Source organism: Ursus americanus, chromosome 4, assembly GCF_024610735.1.
Source record: "Ursus americanus isolate L20-20 chromosome 4, mUrsAme1.1.p, whole genome shotgun sequence".
NCBI classification, from domain to species: Eukaryota; Metazoa; Chordata; class Mammalia; order Carnivora; family Ursidae; genus Ursus; species Ursus americanus.
In genome coordinates, this window is record NC_142130.1 from 72202024 (window position 1) to 72224699 (window position 22676).

At 35.7% G+C, this 22676-nt stretch overlaps 1 protein-coding gene and 1 long non-coding RNA gene across 2 annotated transcripts in view; one reads left to right on the forward strand and one right to left on the reverse strand.

The window, feature by feature from the left end:
- Positions 1-5077: 5077 nt before the first annotated feature.
- On the reverse strand, positions 5078-16837 carry HSPA13 (heat shock protein family A (Hsp70) member 13). The gene is made up of 5 exons (XM_045785442.2): positions 16757-16837; positions 15072-15412; positions 11292-11505; positions 9387-9554; positions 5078-8192 (listed from the first exon to the last, which is right to left on the reverse strand). The coding sequence occupies exons 1-5, from the start codon at positions 16779-16781 to the stop codon at positions 7525-7527; spliced, it is 1416 nt and encodes a 471-aa protein (XP_045641398.2). The 5' UTR covers positions 16782-16837; the 3' UTR covers positions 5078-7524.
- The window catches only part of LOC123784157 (uncharacterized), a 134747-nt gene continuing 128864 nt past the window's right edge, over positions 16794-22676 (forward strand). Inside the window, exon 1 of the long non-coding RNA XR_015724237.1 lies at positions 16794-17102. This is a non-coding gene — a long non-coding RNA (uncharacterized LOC123784157). The remainder of the gene's footprint in view (positions 17103-22676) is intronic.

Consider the following 22676-nt stretch of genomic DNA (forward strand, 5'->3'; position numbering starts at 1 on the left):
AAGAGATCTAGACTCCAACAAATGGTGCTGAGAAAGTAGGACGCCTACCTGCAAAAGAATGAAACTGGACCACGTTCTTACACTGTACACAAAAATAAACTCTAAGTGGATTTTCAAAAAGACCTAAATGTGAGACCTGAAACTGTAAAACTTCTAGAATAAAACATAGTAATTTCTTTAACATTGGCCTACCAACATTTTTCTAGATACATCTCCTCAGGCAGGGAAACAAAAGCAAAAATAAATTGTTGGGCCTATATCAAAATAAAAAGCCTCTGCACAGTGAAGGAAGCCATCAACGAAATGACACAGCAACCTACTGAATGGAAGAAGATATTTGCAAATGATAGATCTGATAAGGGTTACTATCCAAAATACATAAAGAATTTTTATAACTCAACAGTCAGATCAAGTAATCCAATTAAAAAGGGGCAGAGGACCTAAATAGACATTTTCCCAAAAAGGACATAGACGTGGCCAACAGACACATGAAAAGAGACTCAACATCACTCACCATCAGGGAAATGCAAATCAAAACTACAGCGTGATATCACCTCACATCTGTCAGAATGGTGAACATCAAAAGGACAAGAAATAATGAGTGTTGGCAAGCATGTGGAGAAAAAGGAAACTTATGCACTGTTGGTGGGAATGCAAATTGGTATAGCCACTGTGGAAAACAGAATGTAGTTTCCTCAAAAAATTAAAAATAGAATTACCATATCACCCAGTAATTCTGCTACTAGATATTTACCCAAAAAACCTGAAAATGCTAATTTGAAAAGATACATGCACTCCAATGTTTATTGTAGTACATATTCTTCCAGTGTTTTCATTATCAATAGCCAAGATATAGAAGCAACCCAAGTGTCCATTGATAGATGAATGGATAAAGAAGATACATATAATGGAATATCACCAGCCATAAAAAAAGTGAGACTTTCCCATGTGCAACAACATGGCTGGGTGTAGAGGGTATAATAGTGAAAGAAGAAGAGTCAGAAAAGGATAAAGACCATATGATTTCACTCATATGTTGACATTAAGAAATAAAACAAAGATGAGAAGATAAAAACCCCCAAAAAAACCAGACTCAAATACAGAGAACAAACTGGTGGTTGCCAGAGGGAAGATGGGTGGGGGGATGGCTGAAATAGGTGCAGGGGATTAAGAGTACACTTATTGTGATGAGCACGGAGTCATGTAGAGCATTATTGAATCATTATACTGTACACTTCGGGATAACTGGAGATTAAAATAAGATGGAGTCCCGAGTGGTATGCAATATGGTATCCTATTATTATCAGGTTATTATGTCACTTGAGAAGACAGCAGTCAGGACGGATCTAGTTCCTTCTAGTTTTCCTAATTTGCATCTTGCTAGCTGTCATTTTCCAAGCAAGTGGGCCACCTGTAGAATACTGAAATCAAGACTTATGGCTATACTGTAAGCTACATTTCTCTAAATGTGCTTACGGAGATGAAGAGTATCTAGGGAATTCATGGGGCTGCTCTGTGGCTGAATTAATAAGGTAATGGGTATGAACTGAGAAAAGGCTGCCTGGCTTCTCTGGATGATCGCTGACGAGGTAACCAGAGTTGCTCGCTTGTTATTTTTATAGATTGACCAGTCTGAGCCCAGAGTTAGTTATATAGTTGATCAAAGATAGGAGTCTTTTGTTTATCTCCTGAGCGTGGCACAAAGAGCAAAATAAAAATGAATGGATATAGGAGTGAAATGTAAAAATGGGTCATAACTTGAGAAATATTTGTGATGTTTATTTTAAAAATCTGAAAGATTGGAAAAAATATTTGCTCCACAATGTTTAGAAAGAAAATAAAGCACATGCATTGTTTTGTGTGCACCAAGGGAAGTGATATACGATCAATTTTTGAATTCATGCTTCAAAAATGTAACTCATCATTAATATACTTATGAATGATTATTGGTTTATTGCCAATATATGCAGTAGACAACATCATGTGGTGATCAGAGAGTAAGGCTGAAATAAATGATTTGGAACGAGTGACAGTGGAGTACAAACAGGAACTAGGTATACATATTGATGACACTTCAGTCACCACTAATTCCCTCTGAACATCTGCTTTTTGCTTTCTGTTCTGAGCCTTTGTGCAAGTCTCCAGGTAATACAGAACAGCCATCTGCTTTCCCTGTATTACCATATCAATTACAGAGGTAATGGATATGAATTAATGTTGACCATGATGTGGAAAGTCCTGTTGTTTCATATATTTTGTCTGATTATTTAGTCAAATGAGTTCCTTCTTACTGCGTCTTGGCCAGAAACGGAAGTCCAACAAATGATACTTGGACCAAATGTTTAACCACATAGTAAGGGCCATAAGTTTAAAAGCAGAAGGAAGAAGAGAAGGAAAACAAAGAAAGAAGGGTAAACAATTAAAGGATTTATTTTAATTTTTTATTTTTTTAAGTAACTTCTATGCCTAACATGGGCTCAAACTCAGCCTTGAGATCGAGAGTTGTATGCCCTACCAACTGAGCCAGCCAGGCAGCCGTTATGGGGTTTATTTTTCTTAAGCAGAAAGAAGTCTCAAGGTAGAGAGGACAAAGTTGGCCAGCGTGGTTCCATAACACCACCAGGCTACTCTGTCTTTTGCTCAAACATCATCCATAGCACATCTTGGTTGGTAGTTGCAAAAACCCATGCTTTATCTCCAGCATTGTGTCTGCACTGCAAGAAGAAAGCAATGGTGAGAAACAAGACATTTAATAGCACAAATATGTAAACTTAAAAAAAAAAAAAAAAGCCTGTGGAGTTTCTATCTAGTGATTTATGCTTACCTCTCAGTGGTCAGAATTGTATCACTAGCCACCCCTAGCTGCAAAGGAAGCTGGGAAAGTTTTTAACGCAATGGATGTTGCTGTAAACAACACAAGAATAGAAAAGATACTGCAATAGCGGTTAGTAGGTTCTTCCATAACTACTTTTTGCCACAAAGTCTTTTTCAATTAGAACTTCCCTCAGCAAAATTACCTTAGTTTAGCCAACTGGGAGACAGAGGAAGAGTAGTGATTACAACTACTAACTGAGATTCAATTTCCAATTTCCAATACTATGTAGGCCATGCTAGACGATTTAAGGTGAATGGATGTACTCTTAACAGGAGAAATGTATGTGTGTTTATGTGATATACATGTTAATAAAGTTACAAGGAGGTCTTTTAGGTAAGCCAAATGATAGTTAACTCAATGAGGTGTAAAACAAACAGCATTTGCTCTTGCTTTGACATCCAAATAATGTCTATTAATTCATATTATAAATTAAATAAATGCTTTACCAAGGAAAATTTATTTTCTTTCATACTTCATCAGGAGCATTTTCAATAACTTGCAGAAACTTGAGAACAATAGAATCAGGGTCTTGAGAATCTTAGGCAAAATAATAACCTATTTTATTGTGGCATTTTCTTACAATCCTACATAAATTGGCAAGTCACTGAACTCCTTTGCTTACTTCCTTATCTTTCTACTATAGCCATTTGTAATATCGAGTACTTTCTTTTCACTAGGTACTCACAAAAACCCATAAATTAGTCAGAAATGTAAAGGATTAAATAGTAATATCAAAATCTTTAATGTTTATATTATCTGCTAAATAAGAAGTCTTTCATGGATAACATCCAGTAGTTTAGTAACTGAATAAAACTAATACTATGGGATTGTATTATGTGATGGATAAAGCAGCACAGCATTGCGTTTGAGCATGGATTGGATTTGAATCCTGCCACTTATTAGCTGTATAATCCTAGGGAAATTTCTTGACACATCTGTGCCTTAATTTCCCTATCTGAAAATGGGAATAATAGTACCTACCTACTTACAGGTTTGCTAGAACAAAACTAAATTGGTTATCATGAAAACATTTTTTTAAAGATTTTTATTTATTTATTTATTTATTTGAGAGAGAGATAGAGAGCAGGTGGGAAGGGCAGAAGCAGACTCCCTACTGAGCAGGGAGCCCCACACGGAGCTCAATCCCAGGACCCTGGGATTATGACCTGAGCTGAAGACAGTCACTTAACTGACTGAGCCACCCAGGCACCCCTATCACTAGAACATTTAGAACAGTACTGGTTCATAGCACTCTATTATCTATTTCTGAACAATGAATTAATCCAAAACTTAATGGCTTAAAACAACAAAAATATAATTTCCATGGGTCAGGAATCCACTTAGCTGGGCGGCTTTGGTTTAAGTCTCTCGTGAGATTATACTTAAATTTCAACCGTGGCCACATTATCTGAAGGAAGAGAGGGCTCACTTTTGAGAAGGCTCTCACAGTTGGAAGTCAGTGCTGTCCGCTGGGGTTCACCTCCATGTACCTCCCATCATTAGCAGGGAGTCATCACATCTTGCCGAAATTCAAAAGATCACAAAAGGAGATGAATACCGGAAAATAGGATCTTTGAAAGCTACACTGGAGGCTGCCTACCTCAATGGGGAACTGTGTTTTTGTTGGTTAAATAAACTAAATATGGGAGTGTCACCGTATTTTTCCTCATTTGAGTCCCTCAGCAATGGTTGTTCGAAAAACTATGAAGGAATCACAGGAACTATTGGAAAGTCAAGTCTACTATTTTTATTTAAGGGTTCATCTGAAAAGACTACATTAATCAAATGAATCTCTTTAAATATGTAAAATATGTATATTTAGTTTTTGTCCAAAGAATAAGACAAACTTTATTAGAAGATATGAAGTATTAATGAATCAACTAAAGGATTACAGTAGTCTGTTAGGCAGGATTATTCACTAACTATAGATTAATTTAGGGTTTTGCTCCATTATAGTCAAAGGTCATGAACTGGTATTCAGAATTCTGGAGCTGCTGTTCATATGATACAGGAACTGTCACTTCTAAATTAGGAAAATAAGTGGAAAAGGATATAAGCAACCCCAGAGTCAGGATGCAGGGCAGCGGGCAATACCTGCTGAGCTCACGTGCCAGGAGCATCACATCAGCTGTCCCCCCTTTTCACTTATAAACCTCAAAAACGTACTCTGGCCTGGTTGTGAATGGAAAATAAAATACACAGTTTAAAAAACAAACTGCAAACTGGTATTTATTTACATTAAAATGTGAAGTACCTGTACACACACAAATTTAAGAGGCACAATCTGTTATGCACAATAGCTATATAATCTTCAGTACATGTTACACACAGTAGCATGTTAAGTCAGTGGTTGGAGTGAGAACACAGTACCGAAACATTCCTGATAGAAAATAAATTACTCATTCACATATTCTAATCATACAACAGTTAATATTTAAAAAGTTAATGCACTTCAAAAAACACTAGTTACATGTACAACCAAAATGTATTGTTTTTATGAAAAATGTCTTAAGATTATTAGGCATAAATGATCCCTTTGGGGATGCATTTTTATCTTTTAAATAAATAAACTACATTGATTTCAGGACCATTTATACATAGGCTTCTAAAAATATGACTGAAGACAGACATTACTTCATATTTTTAAAGATGTAACTATACTAGAGAATATGCTAAACTATTGCCCCCAAATTCCAACACTACCATTCTATTTTTCAGACACAATCAAATTATTTAAATTCCAATTTTAGTATGAGATTAGCTGCCCTGTTTTGCAGATTGTTTCCACTAAAAAGTGGTAACAGATCTTCCTGAACTATCTCATGTATTTGAGAGAGTCAAGATTTTTTTTAAACCATGTTAAAATGCTTTAGGTTAAAGCTCATAATATATGTGGAGATTTTGATAGATTGAACACTCTATTAAAGATTCATATCAAGTCCAAGAGAACACTTAAATATTTTCATAATGCAGTGAAGGATTCATCTTTGGCATTTCTCTGTTAGTTCGAAAATAAAACATGTCAACAAACATTTTTTATTTTTCTATCTACTTACTAGACATTCTGTACACAAAACTATGTGATTGAAATTGTGTTTTAACAGCAATCTCATTGCTAACACTTTTTTTTAGATCTGCAAAAATATTAACATTCAGCTTTTTACTCTGAGAAGCTGAAATGTTTCGATGTTGGTGAAATGAGTTTGCTTAGTTCTTTTTTCAGTGACTGGAAATACAGCATTCTTTAAATTCAACAACAGATAAAGCAGACGTACTTTTTATATTAACAAAAATGTTGACCAGAGTGTAATCTTTGAATATTAATATGAAGCATGCATGTATTAAGAAGAAAAATCTTCAAATATAGGCAACACAGAAATATAACTGCTTGCTACATTTTCTTTCTTGGTCCCTGTAGCATTTCTAAAAGGAAAAAAACAAAAACAAAACAAAACTGCTACAAATGCTGTTTTGTAGAAATTTTCCCACATTGCCTTCCCCATTAGATTGCCACATTATTTCCAATATTCAAAATTTTTTTACTCTCATCGCATACTAACCTTAAGGCTAAAAGCAGTCCACATGTGACTAATGAAGGTGAGAAACAATAAGGATTTTACAACTGAGCATGTTTTCCTCACTCAAAACTAATATGAGGAAAAATCTCAGTAAAAACTGAATCAAATATGATTTGATAGTTTAAATGCAAGCTACATTCTCCAGGGCTTACTGAAAATAAACAAAGAAACAAAAACATTAATACTGTAGCTAATTAGTGGTACTTACCAATGTCTGCAAAGGTCTTGGATAACAAAAAAGAGCTAGTAATGATAGCTTTCTTGTGACACTAAGACATGTGTAAAATGAAATTAATAATTCCCTACTGTTCTCTAACCAGGCAGAATCATGGAAATCCAAGCAGAGAATGATGCATAGCAACTGAAGGAACTGGAATATAAACTGGTTATGTTTACTGTCTGCTATTGAAACATTTGAATAAATCTACAGCTATTCTAGAAAGAAAATAAATATATTTTACAATACATATATTTTAAAAATCTGGAGAATGTAGATTATGTAAATAGGACACATTGAATTTGTGAAAGTAGATTTATTATATAATATGGCAGTTATTGAACATTATATATGCGGCTTATATTACTAATACTGCTATCTCCCAGCCAATGTAAAAACCTGACACCAATACTGTCCTTCAAGTATAGTTCAAACTAATAGTTGCATGTGATAACCAAGTAAATCAATTACCAGCTCCTGCTAATACAATTTAGTAAGAACTGGGAATCATAATATTGGCACTAGGCAATGTTTACAGAATGTAATTTTTAAGTGCATATGGTTATCTACTTCCAGAATCCAGAAAACAAAACCACCCATTCTCCTATAACAGTTTTACTTCAATTCTATCATTTTAAAAGTATTTGTTGGAATGAGATCTCTCCAAAATCAAACAGGATCAATCTGGTCACATTTAATCCTAAAACAAAATGTTATGTAAAATTCTGTGTATCTAAATGTTACCTTTCAGGTCAATTTGTGAGATATTTTAGAGATTTTTCTTTATTGGAGGAGGTGGTCTGATAAAGAGGAAGAGCTCATCAGACAATCACAAATAATCATCCCTCCATAATTCAGTTGAAGTTGGTCTTTTGTAAATGCTTATTGGGAATTTCTAAAGCACTGACTTGGAGAGGCCAGGAGCCTCCATCAATCCCTGCTTGGATAGCCACTCCGGTCACCACTGCCAGGTCAGGGTCTACCGAAGTGTTGGGATCCTTTCCAAAGAACTCTTGAATGACTTGACGGATTCGAGGAATACGAGTAGAACCCCCAACCAAAACCACCTCATCAATCTCAGCCTTTTCCAGGTGGCCTTCTTTTAATACTTGCTGAATGGGTACAAGTATTTTCTGGAAGAGATCTTCATTAAGGGTGTCAAAGAGCTTCCGCGATATTTCTGTTTCAAATAACACCTGACTTTCTCCACTTTTCTTTTCAGGAAGGCCAGCTCCAAACACACTGTTCACATGGTGGCCATCAGCAGAAGAAGATCTGTCCTTTCGCAGGTCAGTGTCACTACTCTGAGGCTCCTTCTTTTCCTGTTCCTCCACCGTTAGTAATACTGACAACTGAGCAGACTGATGAAGAGTCAGATTTAATTTGACCATTTCCACAGCTTGTCTTAATCTGTGAATTTCCTCTTTCCTAGAGGGTAGAAAGCCATATGTTTGATAGATCTGTTTATATAAATACTGAAGCAGTCTTTGATTGAAGTCCTGTCCTCCAAGTTTATTGTTTCCTAAGTTAGAAATAAGGCATATGTTATATTTATGTATCTGTATGTGTACATGTATATACATGTCTATGTGGTATGTATGAAAATGATATACTAGGGATAACAAATCTCTTGCTTAATATACTTAACTATTTAGATTTTATTCATACAAAGACTGATTAAAAATAACTGGATTAAACTAATTTTAACTCAAATGTATACTATTAAAAACAGTGCATATCTGGTTAAAAATTTTAAATAATAAAAAAAGAAATATCTCTTAATGATATCAAATAATTTTTCAGAAGATAAAGGTTGACAAAAGATTGACTTTTAATAGCAATTTAAAAACACTGAATGTCATTACTCTGAAGAGAAGAAAGTCTTTATAATTAATTTTTAAAAAATCCTTTGCTTGCTAGATTAAGAGCTAAAATAAAAAATAAAAAAATAAATAAAAAAAAAGGGGAGAGAGAGAGTTTTAAAAGGAAAGATTAATGTTACAAATCTCTGGCACTGAACTTGTTTCTAAAGAATGAGGAAAAAGAAAAACGGAGAAGTTAGACAAGCTATAACTTAAAGCTTCATTTTTCAAACAGGCTCCGTTCTTTAAACTAAATTAAAACAAAAAACTTGAAAACCAAGATTTAGAATACAAAATCCTATAATTTCCTAGAGAATACTATTATTAGATTTCTAAACCATATCTGTTTTGTAAAACATTTTATCAAATCAAATAAACTGATCAGTCTTCATTTTAAAGGATTATTCTTACTTTCTGTTCCCTTCACCAGAGCCATGAAGTCCTACTGGCTCAGTGAGCTACCAATGGCAATGTATTTATTTGCTTTATAGGATGCTCATTTTTTTTATTTTATATTATATTATATTATATTATATTATATTATATTATATTATATTATATTATATTATATTATTATTATATTATTATATTATATTATATGTGTGTATATATATATATATATGAAGAGCAGAGCAGAAAAGACTCTCAAATGGATCTACACCAAGTGCAGAGCCCCACATGGGGCTCGATCTCACAACCCTGAGATCATGACCTGAGCTGAAACCAAGAGTTGGACGCTTAACCAACTGAGCCACCCAAGCACCCCCTGAAAAAAATTTTTAAAATAAACACTTAACATATTAGGTGTGCTAACAAGGAAAGCGTTGTCTGAAAAATCCCTGTATTTTTCTTACCAGACATTGCTCGGGTTAGAAACATTCCTCCTTGTTTATTTAGCAATGACACATCTAGAGTTCCTCCGCCCAAATCTATCACCAAGACATGAAAGACATCAGCCTTGTGGAGGCCATAGGCCATAGCTGCTGCTGTGGGTTCATTTATTACCCTCAAGATCTTCAGTCCTGTAAAATTGATTGGAAGGAAGAACAACTCATCAGAGGACACCATTATCAAAATTCCTGCCCACTCAACCTCATACCATGTTAGTGTGTTTTATGCGACATGAACTCCACTGAGTAACAATGAGAGCAGTCACAAACCCATCAAAAATAATGAAATGGGAAGGATAAATATTCGTTGTTCTAAATGGTATCATTAAAATCATCTAAAAAATTATTAGTATAAGAAAGCCCAGATTCAGTGGAATATATCATTCTATTCTATATTATTTAATATTTAATTTTAAAAATCCTAGCCCCTTCTAATTTTCATTATTTTATTTGGGAATATAAGAGCAATAAAACTTTAATTATTATGTGCTATAATAAACTGCTGCAGAAATGAAGTAAGCTTACTATGCTCTTCTTTTAAAGTGATTTTGAAAAAAAGCAGATAAGTAAACAGAAGAGATTATAAAAAAAAAATCTAGATGAAATGTTCCAAAAGGTACAATGATTCTTAAAAAAGTACTTAAAATTTAAGACCCTTAAGTGTAAATCTGAAATATATAGCAAATCTCATCTTTAAGATAATGCTGAACAGTGAAAGTTCAGGCAAAAGATCAGATTTCCTTGCACAAACTTCCTGCTTTAACCTAACTGCCACACGTCATGAGTGGTTTGGGAAGTAATATGGCATTTATGTATCAAGAGCCATAAAAAACTATTCCAATTCTGAAGAATTAATTTAAAAACCTCATAGCCTTTCCCTTAGCTCTCTGACTTCATCACTCACTGCTCTGGTCACACTGACCAGCTTCCCGTCTTCATATGCACCAGCAAATTCCCATTTTATGGCTGTTACACTGACCGTTCTCTCTCCTACAACATCCTTCCTCTACATATCAGCTTGACTAACAACCTCACCTCATTCAAATCTGCTTAAGCGTCCCTTTCTCAAAGAGGCCTACCTGACCCTTCTAAAACCTGCAAGTCGCCCCACTTCCTGATCGCCACCAGCAATCCTGTTCTTGTTCTGTTCTTTTTTCTTCCATAGCATGTTACTTTCTGATATATATTAGATCAGGGTTTTCAACCAGGAGCAATTCTGCCCCTCAGGGAACATTTGGCACCATCTGAAGACATAAGATTGTCACTGCTTGGAGAGGAGAGGGCTGCTAGCACCTAAATAGTAGAGGCTAGGGTGCTGCTAACTATCCTATAACGCACAGGACAGTTCCCCACACTACAGAATCATCTAGCCCAAAATATCAATAATGCTGAGAGTGGGAACCCCACAATATACTTATCTTTAATACAGACTTTCTGTTTCCCTCCAGTAGAATATAAATTCCAGGAGAACAGAGATTTATCTGTTTTGTTTACCACGGCACTCAATATTTATTGATGGTTTTAAATGAGTTCTCTTCCACCTCAGATTTTCACAAAAATATTACATTCATCTTAACATTAAAGAAAGGTTATAGAAAAAATTCCTCCTTGCTAACATGCACTCACGTTCTCCACCTTTGTTCTATGCCTATCTGACTGGCTATTGTCATTGCATGTGGCATTTTACATTGTGCTATAGAATTTCCTTAATTTTTGTTTGTAAACTTATATCAAAATCCATCTAATTTACCCACTTTGGGTTTATTTATGTGCCTGGTTAGGTGGTTTGCAAAGTGATACACAAGATTTTCAGATTTTCAACCTAAGAACATCTTGAGAAAAATACAACTCAAGCAAGGGTGATATTACCTGCAAGGTTAGCTGCTTCAATTGTTGAATTTCTCTGTTTTAGATCGAATTCTGCTGGTACAGAAATAACAGCATTGGCAACTGGCATTCCAAGATATTCCTCTGCCATTTCCTTTAACTTCAACAGTAGTCTAGAGCCAACATATTCTGGGGAAACGGTGATGGTCTCATTACTTGTCACAGAAAACTCAACCATTCCATTTTTGTTTAAAACCTGTGAATAGGATTTACCAAAAAAAAAAGAAAAAAAAAAAGAAATGTAAAATCATATATAAACACATACACACATATACTTACATACATACATACATACATACACACTGGACTTATTCAATAAAAACTTCACTTTATAAGGTCATAAAATTTGTCATCTATCATTTACTAAGATTAGAAGTTATTAAAAGCTATAATGTGAATCTACAATAACAGCAGAATAATAATAATAATCCATCACCAAGCATATACATGGAACATAGAAGATTCTTAATATATGTATCTGTTAAATGAATGAAAGAAAAAAGATGAAATATATAAGGAATAAAAGTTGCTGGATCATGTACTTGACTTAGGATCTTCTTTTTTTTTTTTTAATTAACCTGAAAAAATTTTCTGGTACACATTAGCAAGAATAATTTTAGTACTTCATTATGTTCTTATCCAAGAATCAAATATCACTTACATTCTTATTTCTGTAAAAACATGTATTAGGTCATTAACCCTGCTAATGTGGTTGTACATTTAAAAAACTAGATTAATTCTAAAACATATTATCCTTTCACCAATAGACTCTATTCATATCAAGAGTAAAGGGAATTAGTCTTCTAAGACATTGTAAGAATTTTACTCTGGTCACTCTAGACTACATAATTAGGTTTCAATGACAAAAACTTGGCCATCTACAAACCTATCTGGGAAAAACAAAAACGAGCTGCAGATACTGTTAAAATGAGGTCCAAAGACACTATACTATCAGACCCCACATGAAACAGAAACTACAAAAAAAATCACAACACTTAGAAACTTAACAACAACAAAAAAACTCAAAATAACTCTTGGTTGGAAAACAGTACAGAGGTTCCTCAAAAAACTGAAAATGGAACCACCGTATGATGCAGCAAGTCCACTTCTGGGAATGTACTCTTATGCAGAAGAGCTACCTGCACCCCATGTGCATAGCAGTGTTATTTACAACAGCCAAGCCATGAACACAACCGAAGTGGCTATGAACAGATAAATGGATAAAGTTGTGATATACATACACAATGGAACGTTACTCAGCCATAAAAAAGGAGAAAATGCTGCCATTGGTGACAACATGGATGGACCCTGAGGATATTAGGCTAAGTGCAGTAAGTCAGACAGGGAAAGACAAACGTGTGATCTCTCATATGTAGAATCTCAAACAACCACCAAACGCAGAGAAAAAGAGGTTAGATAGGTTACCAGAAGCAGGGGATGCGGAGAGAGTAGGGGAAATGGATGAAGGTGGGGAAATGGATGAAGGTGGTCAAAAGGTACGAATTTCCAGTTATAAGATAAATAAGTACTGGGAAAGTAATGTCAACATGATGACTACAGTTAATACTGCTGTATGGTATATCTGAAGGTTGCTGAGAGAGTAAATTCTAAGAGCTCTCAACACAAGGAAAAAAAAATTTCTTTTTTTGTATCTATACGAGATGATGGATGTTAACTTACTGTGCTAATCATTTCACAATATATTTAAGTCAAATCATTATGCTGCATATCATAAACTTATACAAGGCTGTATGTTGACTATATCCCCAAAAAACTTGGGAAGAAATAACTCCTGCATCAGTTAAGTAATGTACTCAAATTCTTAATTTTGAGGGAATGTATAGCTTTATATAATTTAATCATTACTTAAGAAAGACTTATAAATTGATAAAGGATCCTAAGAAAAAGCTAAAAAAGAATAAAGAAATAAACCTAAAAAATGAATGGGGCAAATTTATTTTCTCCTTTGAAAATACATAAAATATTTAAGAATTTTATTCAATAAGGGGCTCCTGGGTGGCACAGCGGTTAAGCGTCTGCCTTCGGCTCAGGGCGTGATCCCGGCGATCTGGGATCGAGCCCCACATCAGGCTCTTCTGCTATGAGCCTGCTTCTTCCTCTCCCACTCCCCCTGCTTGTGTTCCCTCTCTCGCTGGCTGTCTCTATCTCTGTCAAATAAATAAATAAAATCTTTAAAAAAAAAAAAAAGAATTTTATTCAATAAGCAGCACTGATACAGCTATCAATTTTAAAAGCGATTCACTTAGAATTCCACTTCATAATTCACAAGAAAAACGCTCTTTGGAAGAACTTAAATATTTAAAAGATATGGGGGGGGTGAAATGGGTGATGGGGATTAAAGAGTACACTCATCATGATGAAAAAAATGTTTTAGACAAAAAATAAAATATTTAAAAGAAAAAAACTGGCAAAACACAAACCTACAAATAGTCATGTAAAAAGCATTAGGAAAAAAAATAGAAATGGATAGGATGAGAATATCTTACCATTGTAAGCATGGTAAGAGTCCATAACCATTTTTAAAAAAAATTTTGAGATGATTTGCCACATAAAAATTCAACATTCTTGACAGCTCAAAAGCAAAATTACATATCATCAGTGAAAAAAACAAAGAACACACAAAAAATACTGCAAACGTATCATGAAGGTATTTTATAAAGGAAAAGAAACTACCTCAAACTAGGACAAAGGACAAGAAATGGATCATTAAAGAAAATAAAAATGCCAATAAACAATTTAAAAAAAAATTGACCTCACTAAAAATCAAAGGAATACAAATTAATACAAAATATCATTTTTCACTTATTTATTGGCAAAGATTAAAAAATAGTAATGGGGGGGCGCCTGGGTGGCTCAGTTGGTTAAGCATCTTTCAGCTCAGTCATGATCTCAGAGCTCTGAGATTGAGCACCATGGCAGGCTCCGTGTTCAGCACGACATCTGCTTGAAGATTCTCTCCCTCTGCCTCTACCCTCACTTACACTTCTCTGTCTGTCTCTCTCTAAAATAAATAAATAAATCTTAAAACAAACAAACAGTAACTAGAAAAGATATAGGCCCTCTAAAAAAAGAGTAGTTAAGAGAAGCCTTTCCAGTGTACAATTTGGCAATATAAATCAAAGTACTTAAAGAACTCAAGTTCTTCCACTTCTAGAATTCAAGTTTAGGAAATTTTCAAGAAGTACACAAAGATGTATATACAAGGATATTCACTGAAGCTGCAACATAAGTGGAAAACCAGGGGAAAAATAAAATGCATTTACTGAGACTGGACAATTAAATAACGGAATAGCCATTCTAAGGAACCATGTCAAATTGTTGAGTTTCAAGCAAGTCATAAAATAGCATGCCTACTATGATCTCTTTTTAAGTATATAAATATGTATATCCTAACACACAGAGCATCTTTCCATCTATCTAGCCATCCGTCCATCCATCCATCCATCCATCCATCCATAGTTCATGGGGCTTTATTAGCTTTCTTGCTACAGTGAAACAAAAAGCAAAGCAGATATTCTGAGGATGGCAGAGCAAGAACATAATAAGGCTCCAAGTCCACCACAGCACTACGGAGCTAATGAATTAACTCATCCTGGAATTGCTGTAGGAGTGCTTATTATAATGTAACTTCCATGCAGATTAAGTAAGTTGAAACAGAATGTTTTGTAACTTGAAGCCAAAGCATTAATTGAAACAGTGTGCTGAACTAAAATTAAAACAGATTTTAGCTTAATCACTTACCTTAAATGGGTATCTGCCAACTTCAGCCTCCAGCTCTTCTGGGGTAAAAATCTTGCCTATGAATCTCTTGGCATCATATATTGTGTTCTGAGGATTTGAATCTGCCAGCTCTAAGCTTTCATAACCCACATATACATCATTGTCAGTAAAGGACACCATGCTGGGTATACTGATATGCCCATTTTCATCTGGAATGACCTTTACTTTTCCTGTGCCAGGAAAAAACACCCCAACAGAACAGTAGGTGGTACCAAGGTCAATCCCAATTACTTTAGGAGTAGGCAGTGGCAAATACTGTTGTGCCAAATAGCCAGCCAACAGGAGAGTCAAAACAGCTGATCCTGAAATATAGGCAAATTAAAAGATATGTTTTGTTAAACTAGTACAATATGCTAAATTACTATAGCAAAGTCCCTTTAATATCACTCTTTGAGACAAGACTAATACTCTCAAAATATTTCTCTCAGACATCAAGTTTTTCATAATGCAAAATAACTATAATACAGTTAAAATGAAAGAACAACAAAACCAAAAAACCCCGTAGTTGTATGTCTGTATACTTCACCTATTAAAATTTCCACAGCAAAAACTCCATTACTGGAGGGCTAACACTTCACCCTCTCATCTCCTTTTTCCTTTCAAAAGGATGAACTGAATAAATAGGAAAAATGATTTTAAAAGTTGTTTAAATATGAAACCGCCACTTTCCAACAGAACACAGTTAACTTTTTCTGTATTTAAATATGAATTAAGTAAATACTTCTTGCAGAAGTTAACATTTAGGGAAGAAGAACCATAAATGTGTAATCCTAAAGGCAAGATAAAGCTCCTTGAAGGCAGGTTTTGTTCACTATTGTATCCCTTGAACCAGGAATGGCTCCTAGCAAATAGGAGATGCTCAACAAATATTAAAACACACACGCACACGCAAGTATGAACAAACGCCATGCAGATTGTAAACGTAAGTGATAAAGAAAGATGCACTTCGAATTTACAATTAATCTGTTATTTGGTTTCAGGAGACTATGTCCTTACGTGTTACATATGACCCAAAACGTCAATTTGTAGGAGTCTGTTTTACTAATTGTGAGCTCATCCTCATCAACACATAACTCAAAAACATGAAATCAAGTGCCAACCCCATTTTCTTCTTGCTCCTACGTGGAAAACCTCTGAGACATTCCTTATTTTCTCGTTCGGGGAGGGTTAATTACTAACACAGATTGGTGGAACGGGCATCAGACTATACATCCAAGAGGCCTGGCTCTCTCAAAATGCAGCATCCCATGAGTCTACGGCTCAGGTCGCCGGTACTGCTCCTCCCCCTTTCTCTACAAAGGGGTCTTGGAGATGCACGTTCTCGCAGACTCTCAAAGGCCCCAATTCAACCAACGATACAAAACGACGTTTTTTTAAAAAAGAACCCTTCCCGAGGCCCGATGACCCCAGGATGTACGCGGAGGGTCGCCGCCGGCCGTACATGGCCTACTCTGGCCCAGGCCATGTCTGGACGCGACACTCAATCCGGCGCCCCGAAGAACCAAAAACCGCCTGTAAGTCACCTTTCCGGAGTCCTTCCCACTGAGCCAATTGGATCCAGGAGGTGACAACCACACCCACCCATCCCGGCCTCCCCAAACTGCTCCGGTGCCCACAACAGCCATACAGAACCCCTGGTCACTGACCTAAGATCGTCATCTCTCCAGCCATCACAGTCCCGCCGAAGAGGCTTTGGGATGACTGTCCCAGACGTGAGGTGCCGCCCCCACGCCGCCTCCCGGCGCCGAGGCTTACTGGGTAATGTAGTTCTCTTGCTCCAACGCAGTTGGAGAAACTACAGCTCTGACCAGAGAAGGGACTTCATTTACCGTCACATGGCGGGGCTAAGAGCCTCCATTCAACCGCTGCCAGTGACGTCTGAGCCGCCCTCCTACGCCCCGACTACGGAGCCAATTAAGCTGAGGTGGAGGAGAGCCAAGAAGAGAGACTGGAGTTTATAATCAAACCTGAAGCGCCGGGAGCCAAGTTGAGGTAAAAACACACTATCTCTTTAGCGCCGCCCCACCGCTTTGCATTCTGGGAAGTGTAGTTCGGGCCTGCCCCCATAGGCGGGAGGGAGAGTGACGAAGGACCCTTAGGTTATTGCTTTGTTTAGCCGTGTTCCTATCCAGGCCCAGGTTCGAGCCTTTGACTTTCGTTCTTCCTACCTTTTAAAGAATACTCCTTTGCCTGGGATCTAGATTCTGGATGTGGTTCCTCTAAACACCCTCCACCCCTCCGGCCTTCCAACAAGAGCCCCTACTGCAGTGCGGGCACAGAGGAAGGCCGGTGGGATAGCTCTGTAACTTCCACTAAGATCCTCAGCCTCTGCTTTTGTTTTGGAATAAATGAGTTCAATCAATCTTCAGTGAATGTAATTTATCCAAGAGAGCAGGGACGCGTTTTCTCATTTGCTAATACTGAAGTCCGCTCTTGCAAATGGAAACGAAAACAAAATACTTTAGCCTTCTCTTGAGTTAAGTCATAGTTGGCAGGGATTGCTTTCATGGACAAGTCTTGTAGTATGTAATGGCCATTTAGGACACTTGTGAAGTGCTTTTAGGATTCTAGTCTATGAGACCCCCCCCTTTTTTTTTTGCTTCTTGGTCACTGGTAGGACCTTAATGGCTCTTTTTTGAGAGTGTTTTGTCTGTTATTGCTGTTAAAGTTCACCAGAACTATAATTCTGGAGACTTGAAATCTGTTTCCTCACCCGTTGACAACTGGTCAACCTGCTGTGGGTATAAACTACTGCTGGTACCGCTGATTAAAAAATGTATATGAAAATATTGATGGTTATTGAAGTGTAGTTAATGAGGATTCATTATAATCTCTCTACTTTTGTACATTAAAAAATCTTTAATAATGTAAACTATAAAAAGTGTGTATATGTCTATAGTAAGTACTTTTCAGTATAATTTCCTTATGAAGAACACATAATTCCCTCAAATCATGAATATTATTAGTTATAATGATCATATTAACAAAAATTTATTGACCAAGGTGGTAGCCACTGGTAACAACCAGAAGGAGAGACAGAAGGTGAACACATACATATAATTTATGATGGTATATACTGTGAAAATAAAGGAAATCTCATCTAAAAGGGAGCGGGGAAGTCTTGAAGGGGGAGCTTTCTGGAACTACCACGGGTTGTCAATTGCAGACCCCAGGAGGAGGAACCATACCTTGCATCCTCAGCAGGAAGAAGCTTTTGCCCCAGGCAAAAGGTAATAAACTTTTCTCCTTGCCCAGCAATAGCAATAGCCAATGAGAAGTTCAAACTCTCACTCTTCTCCAGTGGACTTTTGTTCAGGAAAGTCCTTCACAATTTTGTCCTCTCCTCCATAGAAACAGCCCCTTTCATTTGGTTCTCCGGACTTGCCTATGGTTCACTATAGTTTGCTTGTCCTGAATTGCAATTCCTCTGCTAGTCCTGAATAAACTAATTTTGCTAGTAAAATAACTGGCTAGTGTTAGGATTAACAAAACCATAATTGTGTATGGATAGAGGGCAGAAACAGAGTTGAATAAACACTGTAATTTAATCTTGAAGTCAAGAAGACTTAGTGAAAGAATATGTGTAAGAAGCATAAGAGTGAAAGGGAGTCAGGAGATGGGTTAATAGGATAGTATGAAGCAATTGGCTAAAGAGTTCCAGAAAGAGGGAACTGTATACCAAGAGCATAGAAAAAGAAGATAATCTCATAGATTAGAAGTGGTGGATCATAAAGCATGAGGTGAAAGTCTGAGAGGTAGGATTAGAGACATAAACCAAATCAGAAGGACTAGTTATTTGTGGCAGGCACTGGTCATTGCTATCTATTATCCCTGCCACCCACTCCTTCCTCTTTGTTAATAGGATCCTGATATGGTCAAGAAGTAGGTAGAGATTACATGATCTTAGAGTGGAATGCTCTTAATATAGGGGAGGCACTAAAATGGAACTAAACAGTTTCCACTTTTCCCTTACTGCCATAAATTTACCATAAATTTAGTATCTTAAATCAACACAAATTTATTATTTTGCATCTCTGTAGATCAGAAATTTGTTGTTGGTCTCATTGGACCAAATCAAGTAAGCAGGGGGCTGCATTCCTTCCTGGAGGTTCTAGGGGAGAATTGTTTCCTGCTAGATAGGAGTTGCTGGCAGAATTTATTTCCTTGTGATTGTAGGATCAAAGTTCCTATTTTCTTACTAGCTGTAAACTGAACGTCATTCCCAGATTTGAGAGGCCACTCACATTACTTAGTTGAGAGACTTTCTTCCTTTGTGACAACAGTAGACTCAGAAGACATCATGTGATTAAATTGGACCCACCTATTTTGGACAATCCAAGATAATCTCTCCATCTCAAACCCTGTAACTTAAAAAAAAAAAAAAAAAAAAAAAAAACAACTGTAGTCTTTTTTTCCTTGTAAAATAACATATTCACAGGTTCCAAGAATTAGAATGTGAATTTAAGCCTACCACAATTTGGTCTCTGGTTCCCAAAGATTTGCATCCATCCACATGCAAAGTCTCATCCTATTACAGCATCAACTCGAAGTCCAAAAAGCTCTTCTAAACCTTATCAGCTCAAAAGTCCTAAATGTCATCACCTAATCATCTAAATTGGGTTGTAGCTGTTATCACTTCTTCCTTCTTGTCTGCTTAACAATAAAAGGAACAATGAAATACTTAGATAAGAATGTTGGTTATACTAATGTTATAAAGAATAGCAACCATGAGAGTTGGGAAATAACGGTGAGGGAAGGGATATGGAAAGAAATGTGAATATACTGTTTTCTTCATTTTTCTTAGCAGGCAGTTCATAGATATTTAGAATGGAGAATTTGAGACATAGAAGTTTAAATAGATAATTCAAGGTTCTGAAGGCAACTTTCTGAAGGACTAAAAAATGATAAAACATAGATGAAAGAATAGGCTATAGAGAATAAGTGGGACAAAATTAAAATATGTCTTTTTTAAGTTTTCCATAGAGAAGTGTCAATACATATATTTAAAGTAAAATATAAAAATCCATATAGCAAAATACATGAACAAAGGAAACAATAAGCCAAAAAAATATATATCAGATGACAGATTTAGGGTCAATTTTTATTATATGTGTAATTATAAATGGGATAAACTAAAAACTGCCAGATTGTCTCTCTCTCTCTCTCTCTCTCTCTCTCTCTCTATATATATATATATATAGTTGTAACTACTTATTAGAGACTTTTAAATAGATTACTAAATGAAGTTTGTAGCTGGAAAATATCTTAGAGGGCATCTGGACCCACCCCCTTATTTATAGAGTGAAAACTAGAGGCCAAGAGAAGTCAAGAAAATTATGATCTCAATTAGTGTTCATTCTCTTAATAAATTATACTTCACCTTCAATTTAGTGATTAGAGGTAATCTTTAACAATAGTAGCTGGAGTGAAAAATTGTCTAATTATATATCCTGATATTTCTCATTATTATTTCAAAAATGTGCTCTGTTAGGAAAATCATTGACAAATAACAAAAATCTTACTATATATCAGTCTAATTCAGGGGACAATTTGTCCGTGTTGTTATTTAATTCACACTTATTTCCATTCCTTCATCTATATAGGAAAAGTTCATTGAATGGAGAATTGATCCAGTTCTCTGCACATTCATTAAAAGAATAAGTGTATTGAAATTACAATTTAGTTTGAGTTACATTGTTAGATTCTATGGAACACTGTAATATTTAAACATAAAAAATTACTCTTATGTTAAATTATGCCATAACAGGACAAATCTCATTTATTGAACCAGAGTATTTATACATTTTTCCCTCTTGTGCTAGACTGTTATGGTTCCATATATTTCTGTTTTCTGGGAATTGAAAATTTATTGCATAAAGATTTTTCATGTGAAGGTATTGGGAAGTAAATCTAATTTGTAACCAAGAAGCTGGTACCAGTGTTGTTGTTTTTTCACAGAACTTTATTATCATATCTCCGAACTTTTGAAGGATGAGTATGTTTGCCCTTTATTTTAAAAGTAGCTTATATTCTGGTTATTGTCTGTAAGTTTCAAATGAATTTAAGTGAAAATATATATTACATATGTTTACAATAAGAAACAGATTGTTTTTTAAAAAATCTCTTTCCAATTAAAGCAAAATATAACAAAAACTTAAAGGCAATGAACATATGAATACTTCTTACATGATCAAAAATATGTCCCAAACAACAAACCAGCACAAACTTAGAATTATTACCAGTAAAATTGAGAATGAGATAAGATTACTCATTTACAACTATTATATAACACTACTTTGGAATTAACAGCCTGTGCAAGAAAATACAATAGAAAGTATAAATTTAGGGAAAATAAAAAGGCAAATTTATCATCATTTTCTAATTATATACTTATTGTCTTAGTTCAGGCTACTATAGCAAAATAACACAAGCTGGGTAGCTCATAAGCAACAGAAATGTATTTCTTGTAGTTCTGGAATTTGTGAAATCCAAGGTCAAGACACTGGCAGATTAGGAGTCTGGTGAAAGGTTGCTTCCTGGTTCCTAGGCTGCTGTCTTCTCTCTGTGTCTTCACAGGGTGGAAGGGACAAGGGAACTCTCTGGGGTCTTTTTCATAAGGATATTAATCCCATTCATGAGGATTCTACCCTCATGATCTAATCACCTCTCAAAGTTCTCACTTTCTAATACTATTATATTGAGGATTGGGGTTCAACATAGATTTAGGGGTTGGGGAGGAGTTAGAGATACAGTCCGTAACAATTACATAAATTAAAAACACACACTAGGGAGTGTGGTTCAGTCGGTTAAGTGTCTGCTTTTGGCTCCGGTCATGATCCCGGGGTCCTGGGATGGAGTCCCGAATGGGGGCTCCTTGCTCAGTGGGGAGCCTGCATCTCCCTCTGCCTGCCGCTCCCCCTGCCTGTGCGTGCTCTCTCTCTCTGACAAGTAAATAAATAAATATCTTTAACACACACACACACACACACACACACAAACACACACGATGTCTGAGAAACAGTAAGAAATGAATAGGGGGCTCCTTTAAAACTATTGTACAAAAACAACTTTTCTATATGCAAACAATATCCAGTTAGAAAAAAAATATGGCAGGAAAGGCTCCATTTACAGTTGCAAACAAAATCCTTAGAAGTACATTTAAGAAGAAAAGAAGAAAGCTTTAAATCTCTCCTAAGACTAGAACAATATATTGAAGTAAATAAAAAGACAGCAACTTTTTGGATAGGAAAACAGAAATTTATTATAGAAAATTTTAAACATGCATAAGGCCGTTACCATGCCCCTCACCCAGATTTGATAATTATCAATGAGTGACTAACGTTCTATGTCTATCTGCCCTACTCCCTGGTCTCATATTACTTTGAAGCACATAGGAGATAAATCCTTTTATCCTTAAATATTTCAATAAGTACCTGTAAAAAATAATTTTAAACACAAAATAATATTGTCAAACTTAAATATTAAAAATAATTCTCTATTATTAAGAATCTAGTCAGTGCTCAAATTTCCAAATGCTTCATAAATATTATATTATTTTCCAGTTTG